The sequence below is a fragment of the Harpia harpyja genome, chromosome 4 (assembly GCF_026419915.1).
Source record: "Harpia harpyja isolate bHarHar1 chromosome 4, bHarHar1 primary haplotype, whole genome shotgun sequence".
NCBI classification, from domain to species: Eukaryota; Metazoa; Chordata; class Aves; order Accipitriformes; family Accipitridae; genus Harpia; species Harpia harpyja.
In genome coordinates, this window is record NC_068943.1 from 49,363,173 (window position 1) to 49,379,512 (window position 16,340).

General features: G+C 38.2%; 1 protein-coding gene across 4 annotated transcripts in view; it reads left to right on the forward strand.

The window, feature by feature from the left end:
• Nucleotides 1–16,340, forward strand: part of ACYP2 (acylphosphatase 2) — a 46,733-nt gene that overhangs the window by 12,018 nt on the left and 18,375 nt on the right. Inside the window, exons 4-5 of one of the 4 annotated variants that reach the window (XM_052783946.1) lie at nucleotides 13,675–13,798; nucleotides 13,888–13,933. The exons of 2 other annotated variants lie outside the window; for them this stretch is intronic. In XM_052783946.1, coding sequence (XP_052639906.1) covers nucleotides 13,675–13,798; nucleotides 13,888–13,896 — 133 coding nt within the window. In that variant the 3' untranslated portion in view covers nucleotides 13,897–13,933. Of the gene's footprint in view, nucleotides 1–8,504; nucleotides 8,606–13,674; nucleotides 13,799–13,887; nucleotides 13,934–16,340 lie in introns of those variants that run through there. One more of the 4 variants, XM_052783945.1, reaches the window with a different exon arrangement.

Genomic DNA, 16,340 nt, shown 5'->3' on the forward strand with positions numbered 1-16,340 from the left:
GCTTAGCTGATGACTTATCTGTGATAACATTCAATTCTCAGATTTCTGTTGTATAGTTGAAAGCAAGTAGGATTGCAGGGTTGTATTGGATTGTACTATAAACACAGGCAAGTGAAACTGTTGTCTGAACACTCAATTTAGGCATTTCCTTGCATAATTAGAAGTGAGATGCCTTTCATCCACACTGAAAAGTCAGAACTTATTTTGACTCTAAATTAATCTTCTTAATTAAACCACAGTAACTGTTCTATAGCAACTTTATGCAGGATTGGTTGAGCTTTCTGGGAGACTGTTTTCAAAATGCAGATTCCACTATGATGTGTGTTTTCTACTGGAAGCTTTTTATTCACTTGAGCATTTAAAGCATTTTTGCATTCTTTGTAGTTTATATTATTGGGCCCACGTGCAATGCTTTGATATTTTCAGAGTGAAGGTATTCTCTTATTACTGATACAGTAGGATGTGGTACAGTTTAATGCCATTATTCTGGCTTTTTGTGCTGAAGAAAGAGTGTTCTAGATGTCTTTAGTGCTCCAACACAACATTTACAGAAACACTAATGAGTACAAGTTCAGTTTCAACTAGGATTTTTAAAGGAGGCTTTTGTACTCCAGCTTATCAAGGGGAATAACTGTGTGCACACAGTAAAAAACAGATCTTTTTAACAAACTGGTAATTACACGAAGTACATGCTTTTATTGATAGGGGTTTTTTTAAACCTATTATAGATGGTGTATTTGACAAAGCTGCCTGGGTTTTTGCAGTATGAAATAAAACTGGTACTTGAGTGGTGTAAGGTTCTAAATGTTTGTCCTGTAGAATATGGCTTACTCTGTCAAGACTGCTGAGACAATGTCAGTGTTGCCTTCTGAAGTAGTCTTCCTTTACCCCTGTTGAAAGAGCCAAAAGCTGTGGGACTATTTTCACAGCAGTGAACCTAAGCTGCTGTACTTTGCTTTTGAGCTTAGTGCTTCACCAATCATACTCTGTAGCTTCCAGTCATCTTACCACACTGTAGAGCTTACTTGTATTTGCCTGTATCAAATTGCATAAACATAATGGGAAGGAAATTGAGAAGCTTTTTACTTCCTGTGTAGGAAAGACTCGGATGCTGGTGAGACTGAGTTTATTCATGTGCATGGATTACACACATGAAATTGTATATAAACTTCAATGAGCTTATGTACATGCATCTTGGCCACAGCTTGCATGTGAAGTTTCAAACAAGTTCTGAAAATAAAAAACAGCTAATGTGGTTCTTAAAGAACAACTTCAGAAATTTAATTTTTTGTTTTGCTTTTTTTATTCAAACACGTTTTCTTTGACCTCAAATTCCGAAGTGTGTTTTGTACTGAAATAAATTGGGGCACTTTAAAATGTTTTTTTTAAACAGCATTGCTTAAGGCTAATGTGTTTCAGCAGATTAGGCACAAAGATTGTGTAGGGTGGTTGTGACTTTATTCAATGTTGTCCAGGAAGCCATGCCAAAAGTATGATGTAAATTCTGGTATGAAAATTTTTGGTTTGGCTTCATGTAAATTCTGATATTTCTCCCTAGGTAGGTACTAACTGACATTAGCATGAACCAAGAAATAGCCAGGGATACCTACATGGTAGCTGGATATCATAGTGCATATTTGCCTTCTGAAAAGTGCAAGGCATAAGAATTAACAAATCTTCTGTATACTGAAAGGGTAACTAACACTCTTTATACAAACTTATAATTTGATAAGGGTGTCCACTCAATGTTCTACCCTACAGAAGCTTACTGAGAAGGAAAAGAATTCAGCTAACTGGTCTAAAAATGGAGATTAAATGTGCAGAGCAATGTTAAAAGATCATTACTGAATTTGTAAAGCCAAGCATTCAAAAGTCGGGGTAGACTAGAAAAAAGTTGTACTACAGTGCACTATAATATCTGTTTTGTTCTCTGATCTTCACACTTGATGGCTGAAGGGGTTTGTTTTCCTTTTGTGCATGCTGATTTTATTTGAAGATTAATAGACCAGTAAGTAGGGAACAAGCCTGTTGTGACCACTTTTCTATCATAAGAGGGATGAAGGGTGTTATTCTGGGTCTAGAGATTTGTGTCTATAATCCAGAGGAGAAAGCAACATTAAACTAATATTAAGGTTGCATAATATAAGGATGAAAAGACCTCTACAAGAATGCTGCCGCTCTCCCCAGAACAAGTGTTATGAACTAGGCAAACAGATTCAGGATTAAGCTAGTAGTAGCCCTCACTTCTGGTAAGAAATCAGGAGGGAATATTTTTCAGATGTATTACATCATGTGTATAGTACCAGATGCAAGAGCTCTTTCATAGGAATGCAAAGATTTGGTAGTCGAAAAGGACGGCATACAAAGTGGGGGGGGGGGGCAGATAGTTAACCATGAATCCTGCGTTGAGTGGGTGGATTTGATTTAGTTCTGAATTCACTAGTGTAATGATGCACATATCCTATGAATCTTACTACTACTGATCTTATCAACATTCTGGTGGTAAAAATGATGACTTGGAAAAGCATAATCTCTCTAGGATTTAAGCACTTGATTAGCTAGGTGAATCTGGGACTTTAAGTGAAATCTTTATTACTTATGCCACGCTGCACAGATAGCGAGAAAGGAGGAGGAAGCTAGTTAGAGCTTGTTTTATGGGCAAAGAACTCCAAAGCCTTTTTATCTTGCTGAGAGATACCTGTTTGTTTTATTCCACGAATTACTGTAGTACTGATTTGATTCATGGGCAGGCTGTGTTCAGTTTATTTACCATATTTTTATAGAAGAAGAGTATGTTTCACACTTATGTACTTAAGATATGCCCTTTTGCCCTTTGCCAACAGGGGAGGAAAAAAAAAATCAAAATTTCTTCTGATGCTGCTCTTCTCTCTGCCACTATTAGTGCATCGCAGCAGTAGAAAAAAAGGTATTGCTAGGTAACTTCATTATATAACATATAACTCAATTTTACCTTCTTTTCTTTTCCCCAACTCTTCCCTCCACTCCCTTGTCTTATGCTCCAGGGAAATACAGTGTTTATTTGATTAATGTGGTGCCCTGAGATTTTTCCCCTTGAACTATGCTGGATGCTACCAACTATCCTGCAGAGTTAACATTACTTTCTGCATCTTTGCCTTTCTGTTTTATGTGGCCCCTCTGAAGGGGATACTGAAGTCTCTTTACAGAGAACCACTTGGATAAACTTGGAGAAGAAACTGGGTTTGGTCTGACATCCTTTTGCTCTTGAGTTGATTTACTATAGTCACTCTGCTACTGGATTAGAAGCTTTCCTTTCAAAGCTGGTATTCTTTGTGATGTTTTTTCCCTAGCTGGGGTGCAACAGCTGGCTGTTTTAATCTATAGTGAATACTCTGCTGGTGTACCTCAAATGCTTTCCACTGGTGTTCAGACTTGTGCTCCTATGTTGTGATGCTGTGGGCTCTTCCTGCTTGTTTCCCTGCTGCTAAAGGAAGAAAGAAAATCAGCCAGGAAAAAGTCTGGAAAGTATTCAGAACTTAATGAAAGAAAAGCAGGCTTTAAAATGGGCAGCTGATACTATGTTTGGAAGAAGATTCCTTGAACTCCCAGTGACCATTCTGGTGGGAGAGGGTCCTGGACAAATAGTTTTCCTTCCCTTTTTTGACTCTATAAGCCATAGAATTTTACTACATACTAGTAAACAAACTATCTGGAGCCACAAAACCAATCTCACAAATCTCCCAGCAATCATTTAATGAGATTTCAGTCATCATGTTTTTGGATCTGAAGAGGTTTGGCCTACCATATAGGAACTCACCTGAAATCCTGTTATGCTGTACAAATGCTAATCCTGAGCCTCTGGCCTTGCTCATTGTATAATATAAGCCATTCCTTGAAATTAGATTTCAAGGTCAGTACTAGGAAACTTTTCAACACAGCTATACCTGCTGTCAGTCTGTACAGGTTTAAAATATTCTTTAAATTTAATGGCTCAGTGTTTTTTTTGCAGAGGAGATTTTCAAGTTTAGGAAAATGAGGTGGTTTGGCTCTGTATTCTAGGAGGGGTGAAAAAGAGCAGCTGGCTGCTGCCAGTCTGAGACCTCCCTGACGTGCCCTGCCTTTACAGACTGTGGATCCAGGAACTGGAGCCTGGAAACTGAGATCTTCTTTGTCAGTCATGGGGCTGTAAGGACTCTGGCCCTAAGAGAGCTCTGCAGAGGCTGTTGCAGAGCCAGGAGTGTTGGAAGGATTGGTCTTGAGCAAGTCTGCATAGCCCAACTATCCTGGGGCTGTGAACTTTGAAAGCTCAGGCTCCCCAGCAGCCTCATAGACAAACTGGCAGCATATTCTAATGAAAACCACTTTTTTGGAGTGCAAATTCAGTTCCTTTTGGAGATGAATCTGTTCAAACTCTTAGGTCAGCTGCCTGTTTTCCAGTGAATCACACCTGTAACCTGTCTGTGGTTGGGAGTATATACACAGAATTTTTATTTGTGCTGCTGCAATTTACTGTTGCATGTGTTATGCCCTACTTGGCTGGGAAACTGTGCTTGAGCAGTGTTTTTCACCTTCAGCAATAGGAGAACACATTTGCTGTTCCCTGCTGTTTGTCACGAACATCACTCGTGATATCTACTTATGTTTAAAAAAGTCATAGCTAGGATGTGGTCAGCTTTGCAAAAGTTCAGGCAAATAGGGCTCCCGTAATGCCTTGCAAAATGACTGCTGTCTGTTTGGCTGCTTTTCCAGATCTTTTTTGTTAGAGCATGAATCGCTATATTATATTATCCTGCTGCCCTCATGAACACTCGGTGGTAATCCCCACAACGTGTTGTGTGAGACCTGCTAGGGAGACCAAAGCTGATTGAATGCTGGCTGTCCTAGTGATGAACCCTGCTAATAGTTGTATTCATGTTTTCAGCTTTCGTCTAACTGCTATATCCTCTCAATTAGGGGAAAAGCGCTGAATATTAGTATGAGTGAAATGAGATACATCTCTGCTTGGTTTGAAGCTTGAAGCGCTTTGTATGCTAAGTGTGCCAGGGATGTCAGGATATCTATTGGGACCCCCCCTGAAGATCAAGATCTAATGGATTTCTGTGTTGTCCAGTTTACACAACACTTTAATGGTTTTGTGTGAAGTTCGGCTGTCAGGACCTACTGTTACCAAGCCGAGGGGGTGTTTGTTGCTATTGCAGTAAGTGATGTCATAAATACATCAGTAGCATTATAGTACAACTTCAAAAACCAGATAGAGTTCATAATTACTTTTGCTGTTGTAATGGAGCTGAAACTGATAGCCATGACAGTACTATGTATATTTGGAATGATGGCTGAGGCAAATTTTGGTAAACGCCTGTCTTTCTAAATTCCTAGCACAAATGTGAATTAAAATTGAAATCAATTCTGTTGAGTAGCTACATAGGGATTATGCCCATGCTGTACATAGAGGAACTGGGGCACAGAGCAGCATCAGTACAGTCTCATACAGCAAATCTGTGATGGAGTTGAGGGAGGTGTGGGACTGTGAATACCCTGTCCTACACTAATCATCAGCACAAAGTTTCTCCCTTTAAGTTGTTGGGGTTCTGTGCATTGGTTAGCTAATGTCAACAAAGCCCTGAAGAATAACATCTTGCTCTAAATTTCAGGGTATAGTATGCTTTTATCTAGTTTCCAGTAACTGCATGTGGACTGTTTCAAACTACAGTGTTACATTATTGTATCAGCTGATTTCTCTGGGCCAGCTGGAGCTGTCAGTTTCTGCTAGGTTCAGAAGAAATTGTATCTTTCTAATCTCAAAATCCCCCTGATGTTAAACAGTACAAAGAAAAAAAATTTGTAGGCTGTAGTCAGTCAGGGCCCCATTCTGCTTTATTAACATGTTTTAAGAGATTCTTACTACCAAAGAACAGATAGTAAAATTAAGCAATAAAGCCAGAGAGTGAGAAAGTATTAATTTACAAATGGAAACCTATAGCACAGAGATGAACTGATTGGCTCAGTTGCACAGGAATTTTGTTGCAGACTCTGAACTCAAGTTGTTTCCTGATTCCCAGTCCAGTCCTTCACCACTCTGTTCTCTTTGCCTTTCTGATCCTGTAGTTTAAAACAAAACTGGTCTACTTTGTCTGTATTTTATAGCTATTAATAAGAAAACAAATGCCTTCTGTAGTTCTTGCACAATAGAAGTGAAGTGATGGTTATGTATGCCAGCTGGCATTTTTTTGTTAAATGCTAGCATTAATAATAATTAATTGGATAATTACATAGAAATTTTCTTTCTGGCTTACATCCATATGGATAGTATAGGCAGAAAATTCTGAGCCATAGCAGTGTGGACTGGAATGTATGAGCAATTAATCGTTTCAGTGCGTACTTGTAAACAAGGTCAGCTCAGCAGGCATTCAGGAAATCTCTTATGAAATGTGATGCTGTCTTCATTATCCTTTTAAAGGGTTTTGGTGTAGGACCAGAACAGCAGGCAGGATTTTTCTCTGCCGTGCTGTTTAAGTACATACAGCAGATTTCTCAGGACTTGCAGACCTGTAGATAAACACTTAAAAAACCAGACCTGTAGTCTTGTATTAAAACTGTATGTTATTCTCACCTTCTGAAAGCTGTTCTTTTGCCTGAGTTTAGTCACAGTTATTCAGTGAATTTGGGCTAACAAAAATCTCTTCAACTTAGTGTCTGGTTTACTGTTTTAGCTAACATTAAAAGAGATGTTCCAGTTATTCCCAACCAGAAACATGTAGAAGGCTGACAACCTAAATATTGAGCACCACACGTTCTGAGAAATGCGAAATATTTTGCTTGATTCTGTTGGGAGTGATCTAGTATACTTAAAAATCATCTCAAGTTTTCTAGTTGTTAGGCATGTAAGGTATGCCTCTTGGAGACAAATGGAAATTGCAAAGTGTGGAGCACATATGGGACCCGGGCATGAAGCAGCGTGTTGAAGGGATAGGTGCCAGTGTTTGCCTTGCCCAGTGAGTTAAAATGTCACATTCCTGTGTGGGATTGACTTGGGAGGGGATGCTAGAGCTTGTGGGACAGCAGTGTGAGCTGTGTAGGGATTGCTGAAGATTCCTTCCCATGAGGGACCTGCCTGATGCCTTTACCCTGAAAACAGTGCCCCTAAGGAAGCCACGCTATGCTATTGGCTCTCCTCTTCCTGACTGCACTTTAACTATCCTCCCAAAGGGAGGTAAAAAATGAAGTTAATGTCTTTAGTTGGAGTCTTGCATGGAAACCTGTCTTCTCCTGAGGGGATTGTGTCACTGGGAATGTGATTCCCTGTAGAAAGGCATAAAAGAGGTCTGTGTTACCATGTGGTTTGAAAATAGAACTTACTAAAATGCTCTAAATGTGCTAATGTGTCTGTCAAAAGTTATGACGTTAATCTCGAAATGGATAGCTTTTGTATGAATGTGGAGCTCGGATGTCTTTAGTGGGACTCTACTGGTGCAAGGGTCTGTCCATATCTCCCTGACTACATCATGGCATTTGTTATGGGAAACATTTGCCTTAATCCATCCACTTCATTGCCTGTTTGAAATCACAGCATGTGCTTTGAGATACAGGGGGACTCAACAGAAATAGCATATTTTCTTACTCTTTGCCAGGTGATATGTGCTGCCTAACCCAATATTTTTTAGTGAGGAAAAGGAACAGAAATGCCAGGGGACTAAAGGCAGTAAATATGTAGTCCCTTTGGTTAATGTGAGTCAGTGTTCCAGGGTAGCAAAGTGTTTGTTTGCAGCAGTGGTTTCCCTGGTAGGTGGTTGCTTATTGTTGCTGCTGTTAGAGAAAACCTCAAAGGACAGTGGGAAGGGACAGAGAATTTATGGTAGTTTCAATAATGTGCTGACGTCAAAGTATATCTGGTATGTAGCAAGTGTTAATTTTAAATAGCTGTCTTTAGGTAGAAATAAGTTCTCTGATCTACGCCTCTTAAAATACAATCCAGAATTGTCATGTTCAGCTGGTCACAAGATTAGGCAAATCCACAAGTGAAAATTAGTGGTGGTGAAATGAACAGGAACAGAGGTGACATGGGCTTGCCTGAGGATGGAATACACAGTCCATTTCAAGTTAATGTTGATGCCACTTGTTTAGAGCATTGTGGTTGGTAACCCTTTTCTCCTCTCAGACTGCCTCCCTGCTCTTAAAGTGGATCAGCAGTGTAACATGCTAGTGGCTTTTGGAATTAATCTCAAGGTCCTATCTAAATACGGGGGAACAAAAGGAAAGGCCTGTGCTACATGTTCCCTACCCTGCCCCAGTCTGCTGTGAGCAAGCATAATGTATACTCTGTATCATTATTATACAGTCATCCTGGATTTAGTTAACTTAGCATTTTTTAAAAGTTGCTACATATTTAAAGAAAACAAAATTGTAGCCCATGGCAGTGTAACCTAAGTCTTTTACCTTTGTTTAAAACAAGCATTTATCCTTGAATAATTAGTATATAAGAAAAAATTACCACAATTACATTAACTTGTGCATTATTGCCATTGTAGACAGTATTTCAAACAGCACCTGGTGAGCCTGCCCTCTGCTCAAGGTACAGGATTGTTGATACGGTGAGCAAAAAGACCTTTTTCTTAGCTTTGGAGTTGGTGGGGGCAATGAGAATGGAGTTCATTTTGAGGAAAGCACAAGATGAAGTACTCTAAATGCTGACATGAAAGAAAATGTTAGTTCTGGTTCTGTAACCAGCTCAAAGAGGAAGGAGTAAGATGGGCAGGCGAATCAAGTACTTCTAAATTTTTTTTTTTTTCTTTTCCTTGATTCTGTCACTCTCCAATAGAAAGAAAAGCAGCTGTCTTGAGGCCAGCAGACATTGAAATCCATGAGCACTTTTGCCCTCCCAGTTGTTCTGGCTCTACTACAGCTTGACAGCAAACAAGTTCCTCTTGTGGCATTAAGTTGAAATTTTGGCTATGTTTATATGACTATAGTGGGAAAAAGTGACTGGATGATGGAGAAATTCTGCCTTGATTAAATTTAAGCAATCTAGTGATATATTAAAAATAAAACAAGTCAGCCTCACAAAGCATATGGATCTTGATGGAAAGATTTCTTTCAGGAAAGGAGAAAAACTAAATTCCTTTGGGAGAAAGGGCTATAACTTAAGAAATAGTGCAAAGAGGGCTATTGCTCTAGCAAGTAACTGCTGGTGTGTTTTTAGTTGGTGAATAAAATAAAATGTCTAGAAAGGGAGGTTAGTTTTTAGTTAATTAACTCTACAGAGAACAGCAACAGTCTGTTTTGTGAAGCCTGTCTTCAGGCACACTGATAATATTTAATTCACTAATGACTCGGTGATCCCACCTGGATTGACTGCATTGCTAACTAAAGATTTTTGTGACAATACTTGATGTTTTTTCTCAAAGCCTTAATGCTTGATACAAAACTATTATGTAGGAATTGAAGTTCTGCTTTAAAGAACGGTTTTCAGCCTTGCACATTGCAGAGAAAAAGTTGGCACTGTTAAGATAGTGCCAAAACCCAAAGGCAAGCAAAACCTCTGAATTTTGTTTTAAAGATCTCATAAGATTTCAGCTGGTCTCATGATTTTCTGGCACTTGATTAATAAATCTGAACAGTGGGATTAGTAATAATCTTTAGTGAAAATGAGATACTAAGAGTATTATGAATAGTTTTCAGGTATTTCTTTTTCTATGCCATATCTGTTCAGGTTCATTGCACATTTTGTTCTGATGTCTAGTTCCTCAAAGAAAAAAGGATGGTAAAAACAAAGAAAATAATTATGTTCAAGTAATGCCGTGGTATGTTTAAATCTTCTATTTTTTCAATCAGACCCAGTGTAATACTAATGACAGATGAGAAAGCAGATCGTGAATCTGTTTGGTAGCTGGTTCAACTGAATTCTGAACTGTTTTTCTGGGAAATGTTCAGCCAGAGCTATATCTGAATCTAGAGAAGGTGTCCTAAATTTCTCAGCCTCACAACAAAGTAAAATATAATGCAGTCTGTGTAGCTCATGAACCAATGAAGTATGGTATGAAATATCAACTGCTTCATAGTTAGAGATTCTTCACAGTGGGAATCTCATGTGTTGCTTCTGGATGTGTTCAATTCTTTCATCCATTCAGTATTCCTTTCTTCACCTGCTGATTTTTTCCTTTGAATTGTGGAGGTTTTGTATCTTAGGATGTAGGGAAGTATATTTAATTTGTGGTTTGTGTTGTGTTTCTCTTCCTGTAGTTGCATACAAGATCTCTCTTGATTTATTGCACTTAAATTATGGTGGTCTTTTAAACTGCTCGTGTTCAGTGAAAAACATGTACTGAGTAGGGCTGCTAGAGAAGAACTTCTGAGTGTCAGAATTAGCCTGTGAAGAGGAGATAAGACACAAACTGTCTGGTAGGAATAAACTTTAAAAGTAACATGGTAAACTATGAATTACATGTCTAATGTGTAAGATGTGGTGAATGGAGTCAAGTAAGCATAAAGCAACTTACTCCCTAGATCTCTCAGATATTCAAGGAAAACAAAACTTAAGCTGTTTGTTCCAAAAATATGTAACTTTCATTTGTTTTCAGTATGTTTCTGGAGTAGTTATCTTGGGTGCAGTCATGGATCTTTACTGGGCATTTCTCCAGTTAGTTTCAGATTGTTGGGTTGCTAGCACAAAACAAAAATTGACAAGATACGGGTTTTTTTTTCCTCAGCTTTTCCTGCTTGTTTGCAGTTTCTGAAAATCCTTAGCTTGAGGAGCAAAACTGGATATATTTGAGATTGGCAAGGTCTTTGGTATTGAGCAAATTCTTTTTAGCTTTCTCTTTAGAACTCTGTAGGGTTTAAATGGTGCCAAGAAACTATTTTCCGGTTGACTTGATGTGTACAGTATAGTTACTGTCAGGAAAGTTTTACTTCAGTGTGTAGGCTTACAGTTTTCTGTTCTGTGCCCTTGCAAAAATGGCACAGTGAACAGCTATTTGTTTTGTTTTGTTTTTCCAGATATATTTACTATTTCCAGAGCTTATCCTGAAGTCATCACTTGCTTCTGACTCATCGCGCAAAGGTTCCCTCAAGTCCTAAGTTTTCCTGAGTGAAAACAATCCTTTGGTCATATCTGCAACGTTGGAAACTGTCAGTTGTTTAATGATTAACATATTGAGTCCATGTCAAGCTAAGGAATCATATTTACTCATAAAGAATTAATCAGTCTTTGCGCCTACATCACAGAAATGAAGGTATTCAAGATCTTTTTCAGTTGTAAACTCTAAAACAAATCATGCAATCATTCTGCCTTTGTCTCTAACTTTTATACTTCACCTTATCCAAGGTTAGAAAAAGAACTTCTGCTTGACCAGCTAGCCTGTGCTCCTCTCCTTCTCAGTCTTGTCTTGAGTTTCTTTCCTGATTCTCTCATTGGCTTTTATGATTCACTGCTAACGTATCATTTCTTCTCTTCTAGAAGCTACACTTCCTCAGTCACTAGTAAAATGTTTTTGGCTCTGTGTAGCAATTTGAAAAAAATATTTAAAGGTGCTTGGAGGATTTGGTTCTCTTGTCATTTAAACTAATACATATTTTTTTACTTATTTTAAATTCATCCTTGTTGATATGCAGTATAGGCTTTGTAGTTCAGTGTTTTCACACTAGATGTCAATCTACTTGCATATGTAGAAGTTGCTATGTATTTTTTGCCTTCTAGATATTTCTTTCACCAACTGCACTAGAAGAATCCTATTTTCCATCTACTTTGCAGGGGAGTCAATGCCACGAGAGAAGGGATGAATTTAAATATCAATTTTCTTTTGGTGGCTAATATTGAAGAACACTTCTTCCAAATAAGACAGCAATTTCGGGATTGCCAAGTGTAATTAAAATCTTTGATTTCACTAAAGCTGGTTGACAGCTTTAATTGAAAATGAAATTTCAACAACATGGAAGCAGAAGTTGGAAAGGCTTAGGTAGAAATATTTTTTCAAATTGCTGAACAGTAATTTAAATATGCATATTAATATTTGTTGTTGATAGCTGTGTCTTGCTATTTCAACATTGTAGGTACTGAGTTTAGTAAAATGGCTGAATATTTGTGTGACTAGTCCCTTGTTGGCTGCGTAAAACTTGTTTGCAAGAACAAATTCTTAGTTCCTAGAAGACGGAGGCTGCAAAAATATGAATTCTAAGCTAGAGGGAATCATAGATGTGTGCTTGTGTCACCCCATCTCTGTTCTGCTTGTTCTATTCCTGTAGCAGGCAGCGTGTTGAGGGATATAAGATGAGCCAAATTAAACTTAGCAGGAACACTGCCATCATAACAGTGAGTATGAGAGGGAAGCTTGAGTATGAAACATTTGGAAGTCTGAAAACATTGATTACAAACATACATACAATTAATCTTGTTTACTGTCTTGTATAGAAAAATGTATAATTCATAAAAATGTAGAGAAACTTCTTTCAGTGCTTATTTTTTAATCTCTTTGCCTCTTTTCAAATACCATTCTTGCAAGGTCTTATTGAAATGAAGATCTTTAAATTAAAGGAGGAACAGTGTGATATATTGTGGTGTGCTTGCAAAACACAATACAATTTCAGGCTGTCACAGATGGAGTGATGCACTTCACTCATAAGAGAGAAGTAGCAATATGTTTATTGATAAAAAAGAGCAATTTAACAAAGTTTGATAGTAAGTGTGACAGTGGTTTAATAAGGTTCGATCGCAAGGTTCACTTGATGCTTACTGCATAGAGGACAGGGTCAGACAAAACTGTCAGGGACACCCTCCCATTGAGTCACGAGGTTCAGAAAGGACCCCATTGTGTTCTAAACCCTTTCTCAGAGGGCAGTTCAGGGCTAGCTGGATCCAGATTTAGTCCCAGACTTGGTCCACAGTTTACATCTAAAGGATTATATGCGCACAATCAATCTTTTATATGACTTTGCTAAGATTTCAAAGTTTAGCATGCTATTAATCACTTACTGAGAATCTGTTGAGGCAAGGAATCTCTCAACCTTGAGGAGTAACCTTGAGAGGCGTCCCTACTCAAGGGGAGGTCCTGGTGTGCAGGAGGGCTCAATGGGCCCTGGGCTATCCACTATTTATGGAGTAAGATAATTGACTCATAGTCATATTTGTATACTGACGACAGGTGTTAGGTTCTTCCAAATTTGGCTTGAGTCGGACATTGACCAGCACTGTGGTTAGGTGGATGAATTGTTCAAATTGGTCCTTGGCTATTGTGTTGTTATGTGTCTCCCCCAAATCCACTTTGAGACAGATGCAGCCATCATGACCAGACACATCCATTACAAATGCCACTGGTGGTCATCACTTGAGTGGGGTTATGGGAAATACAGGTCAGGTCAGGTGGAGCGCAGAGCTACACAGGCTTACAGAAGCAAACATGACAAGAGGCATTTAAAGTCCATTTAACATGGTATTCACCTACAAGCCAGGAGACACAAGACTTAGCTCACATCTGTACTTATTTAAGGATGAATATTCTGGATGGAGGTGTCTGTGGCTGACTGAGATACTTAACTCCAGAGGAATCCTGAAATTTTTCAGTGATTTAGTAGTACTACTTTTGAAGAGGTAGGAGTATTAGGAAGAACAGAAACACTTACAAAATCAGTTTTAATAATTTTTCTGATACTATATCCTGCTTCTGCTGTATCTCTTCTTTTTTTTTTTTTCTATTTTCATTTAAGAAATCATGGGGGGATGGGGAGAAGACGCTGTCTGAAAGGTATAATACTGTATGGAAGTCAGGTCCTCAGCACCAACCGTTGTACTCTACAAACCTGCTCTTGCTGGTCCCTGCTTCTGGCTAATGTAGGTGTAACCACCCTGTTTCTAGTTAGCCTGTTTGTTTTAGTACTTAAGTACCATTTACAAAAGCATCTCCCATCGTGTCATTGCAGAGCCATTAAGAGGATTGGAAAACCTTTGAGACTGGCAGTAGTACAGGTAGAAGCCTCTGCCTCCTGCTGTTTTTTCTATATACCTTAAGCAGTATTTTACTCTGAGTAACTGTTTAGAAGTGGAAATAATTGCTGCTATGAATGCTATTGGCAGGGTTCAGTGAGTTACACTGAAGTTTCTAGTCACAAAGTAGCAGTGGTTGTAACAATGTAACTCCCTTTCTCATGTTAACATCTTTCATTGTGTTACAGCTCCAGTTTTAGTGGCAGACCTTCTCTGCCTCTTCTGAAAGAAGCTTAGCGGATTTTTAGATACCACTAAAATAGCTGATTGGTCTAACAACTTGTGTAAAATTTTTGACAAAGGTAAATGTGATTCAGTATGATACTGTTGCTGATATGCTTTGTCATCTCTGCCATCCTGATCCTGGCTGGCTTCCAAAACTAGAGTTACCTCTTGTAAATGGCTGTGGAGGTTTTCCATGGGCAGGAGGGCCTGTCCGATGGGCTGGAGCACTCTGGCATCTCAAAGATATTGCGTATTGTTGCCCTCCACCTGAACTGCCTCTACTGATTGCAGCATGTCCCAACTTAAACCCCAGAGTTTGAAAACTTTTTTTTTTTCTTCTAGTCAAGCAGTGTTTTAAACATGTTTTAATTGGTGTCTGTGTAAGATGAACTTGACCCTAGTTGGAAATATTCAACCAAATTATTTCCACTGTGAAGGTGTCTTGCGTTATACTCTAATTCTGTCAGATTACAAATAACAGTAATACTGCCCTTAATATCATGCAGGAGTCTTGTTATAATTCGGATGTATTAGTAGTGGTATACCAATGTAGGTAAAATTCTTATTAAAGAAACATTGTATTGTTTTTTGCATGCCCCTACCTGTTTGGATTGGAGTTAATATTTTTGTATGTCTGAATAAATGAATGCAAGTTCACATACTTTTAAGTTCAAATGCAATTATAAAGCATATTAAAGTAATTGCATTAACTATTGAATTCTTCAAAGCTTTCAGTGCTTTGTTTGGGGCAAAATAAATTACCCAATTTTTTTTAATTTTGTAATACAGGTCAGTACTGTATCATTAATATAACTATTTTTCAACATTTTCCTATTTCTTTAAAAAATTGATGAGATTAAAAATTCCAAAAATCATTGAAGAACTAAGCTGGCCAATGTTTCTAGTGATTTGGAGATCTGATATATATTGTTTAGACATCAGTTTAAAAAGTGAAAGAATACATTCAACATTGCAGTAAAACAGAAAAGCCACGCAGAGCATCATGGCTAGTTAAACTGGATTTTCATTTAGTGCATTTCGTTCATTAATGCATTTCATTAATGCATCACCTCTGGTGTGAGCAACCAAAATGTGTAGTTGCACCTGACTTTGTGTTTGCAGTGGGTTTATCATTGTAGTGAGTTGTGTCTGGGTGATCGCTGCCTCCGTATGCTGACACGGAGAAGCCTTAGAGGCAGCATTGGAGAAGAATGAGTGTGAAGGCAAGATAGGGCCCACTGCCAAGAGACAGGCCACACTGCTTCACATAATTATATAATAAACCTCAATAGCAATTTATCATGTAATTTCTTCATGTTGCCTATATGAAAATTATTTAAGACTTTAAATATGCAGAGGCTTGAAGAATTTGTACTTCTTCATTATGAAGTTAATTGCAGATGAAGAGTGAGATGGACCTGAATTTCTTAAAGAACTCAATTAACTTTAACTTGTTAATTAATGTGTTTTCTTACAAGGTCAGAAAATCCTTTCAGCTCACAGTGGAAGAGCTGTAAGGTTAGGGAGGATGTATGACTTTGTGAATAAAAAGATTCATTGAATTTTAAGTTTAGAGTGGAATGCAGTCTCAATTGAGTGGCAGCATCTTTCATTATCTTATGTTATAATGAAGAACATTGGAATTTCACCAAATATATCCTTAACCAGAAAGTCAGATTGGATCCATATTGCAAAGAACAAACTGCAATGTATGACATGAATAGAACAGAGTAAGTGAAAAGATGGGGAAAGACAGAGGCGTTTATGTAACAATAGGTGATACAGGTCTCTGGCTGCATCCTTAAATATCTGTGTGTCTTGGTGGGGTAATTTCAGGGACCAATAATGCTGTCCAACTGATGTTGCCTTGACTGCTTTACAATTTAGAATTACGAAGCTAAATACTTAAAATACTCCTGAGGTACCAGTCTGACATCATTACAGGTGCCGTGAACCAACCATATGAGGATGTAATTGAAACTAGATGCAAATGCAGGCTAGCTGGGAAGAGAAGTGAGAACTTCATCATGGCAATTTTAAGCTAAAGAAGGTATTTCTAGCAATACCTGGTACTTCCAGGTACAACTGAAACTTTGATTGGAATTATTGTGCAGAAATATTTTCTTTAAAAGGAAGTACTTTATCATTTCTGTTCTAAAATATT